This window comes from Phodopus roborovskii, unplaced genomic scaffold, assembly GCF_943737965.1.
Source record: "Phodopus roborovskii unplaced genomic scaffold, PHOROB, whole genome shotgun sequence".
Lineage (NCBI taxonomy): Eukaryota > Metazoa > Chordata > Mammalia > Rodentia > Cricetidae > Phodopus > Phodopus roborovskii.
Window position 1 is genome coordinate 2,795,841 of NW_026126470.1, and position 1,762 is coordinate 2,797,602.

At 38.7% G+C, this 1,762-nt stretch overlaps 1 protein-coding gene across 1 annotated transcript; it reads right to left on the reverse strand.

Moving 5' to 3' along the window:
- Nucleotides 1-258: 258 nt before the first annotated feature.
- Nucleotides 259-1,242, reverse strand: LOC127227342 (olfactory receptor 186). Its single transcript, XM_051191646.1, has one exon. The coding sequence runs from the start codon at nt 1,240-1,242 to the stop codon at nt 259-261; it is 984 nt and encodes a 327-aa protein (XP_051047603.1).
- Nucleotides 1,243-1,762: the final 520 nt, after the last annotated feature.

Here is a 1,762-nt window from a genome sequence, read left to right on the forward strand (position 1 = left end):
TGTTGTATTTTATTTAACATGATGTGAAACCTTAATGAGATTCTCCAACATTTTCAGATTAGAAATACTAACATTTTAAGGATTTTATTAGATATGTTGCCTTATCATTGTTAAAATACTTGAAGGATTGATTTAACCAGAGCATAAAAGAAATGTATAGTTATAAATTGCAAAAGTCTTTGAACATTTTGTAAAACAAAAATACACCAAGCTGGAAATTTCTGTGGCTATAGTGAACAAAAATGAGACTCCCAAGACCTAAATATGCCTCTCCAATCTTTTTTTCAGTGAATTGGCGACTTGCTTGTTTCTCAAGCTGTAGATAATTGGGTTTAGCACAGGAATTATGACCGTGTAAAACAGAGAGTCCATCATACCTTGATCATCTGTTTGTTGAGATGCAGGAAGCACATACATGAAGAGAAGAGGCCCATAGTATAAAGACACAGACAAGAGATGGGCCCCACAGGTGGAGAAAGCCTTCTTTATTCCTTGGACAGACTTCCTTTGCAAAATTGTAAACAGAACTAGTGTGTATGAAACCAGGACAGTCATAATAGTGAATACCTGTATCGAACCAGACAAAATAAATACTAATAGAAGGTTAAGAGTAGGATCGGTACAAGAAATATTATACAATGGTATAATGTCACAATAAAAGTGATGGATTATATTAGAATTGCAGAAGGTTAATCTGAATAAAAACAACACATGAAACAAGGAATGAAGAAAGCCACCTACAAATACTGAAACTAGTAGTCGGATGCATAGTCTATTGGTCATAATAACTGGATAAAGTAATGGTTTGCAAATAGCTACATAGCGATCATAGGCCATTGTACCTAAAAGGAAGCATTCTGTGGTTCCGCCAAATGCAAAGGCGAAAAATTGGATCATGCATTCAGAAAGTGATATCATCTTGTCCTTGGATAACAAGTCAACCAGCATATTAGGAGTCACTGTGGATGATATCCAAGCATCTACAAAAGCCAAACTCCCAAGGAAAAAGTACATAGGGATGTGGAGGTGGGGGTCACTCCAGATGAGAGCAATCAGACCTAGGTTTCCCACAATAGTGATGAGATATACCACCAAGAATAGCAGAAACAGGGGCACTTGTAGCCCTTGATGATACGTGAGTCCTGTGAGAACAAACTCTGTCAGCAATGTTGCATTCTCTTTTTCCATGTGTCGCTCACTGGACATTGCCTGAAAAGAAATAAAGTAAGTGTAATGGAACATTCACTAGTATTTTAAGGTCAGCATGGGGACAGGATTTGATAGGAAATCACATCTTTACCAGAAGTCTTTTAATTTTTCAGATCTTCTGAAGATAGTGTTACAGGTGGCTGTGAGCCACCATATGGACTCTAGGAACTGAACCTGGAACCTCTCTGCAAGAGTGACAAGAGCTCCTAACTGCCAAACCATCTGTTGAGTCCTAGTTCCTCTTTCTTTTTTAGCACCAACTTCCATTCAATAAACACATTCCCTATGTTAAGCCAAAGGCACATATCCAAAGGGAGAGAGAAGAGAGGGGCAAGGAAAGCACTCTGCATATTTAGCAGAGCGGTCAGTGAAAGGAGAAGGAGTGAACCAGAAGGCTGAGTGTTGTGGGCACTAGGGAAAGAATAGCAATAAAAATACCACAGAAATACAGTGCCAAGTAAAAAACAAATGCCCGGGGAGAAAGGGAAGAGAAACTGCTTAGAGGGGAAACACAGAGAGTGTTAGCAGCTTCAACAAGAGCAGTTTCCTTTAT

What these genes read in the sequence shown, in the direction of transcription:
- LOC127227342 (XM_051191646.1), bottom strand. Translation starts at nt 1,242, where the DNA reads ATGTTCCATTACACTTACTTTATTTCTTTTCAGGCAATGTCCAGTGAG.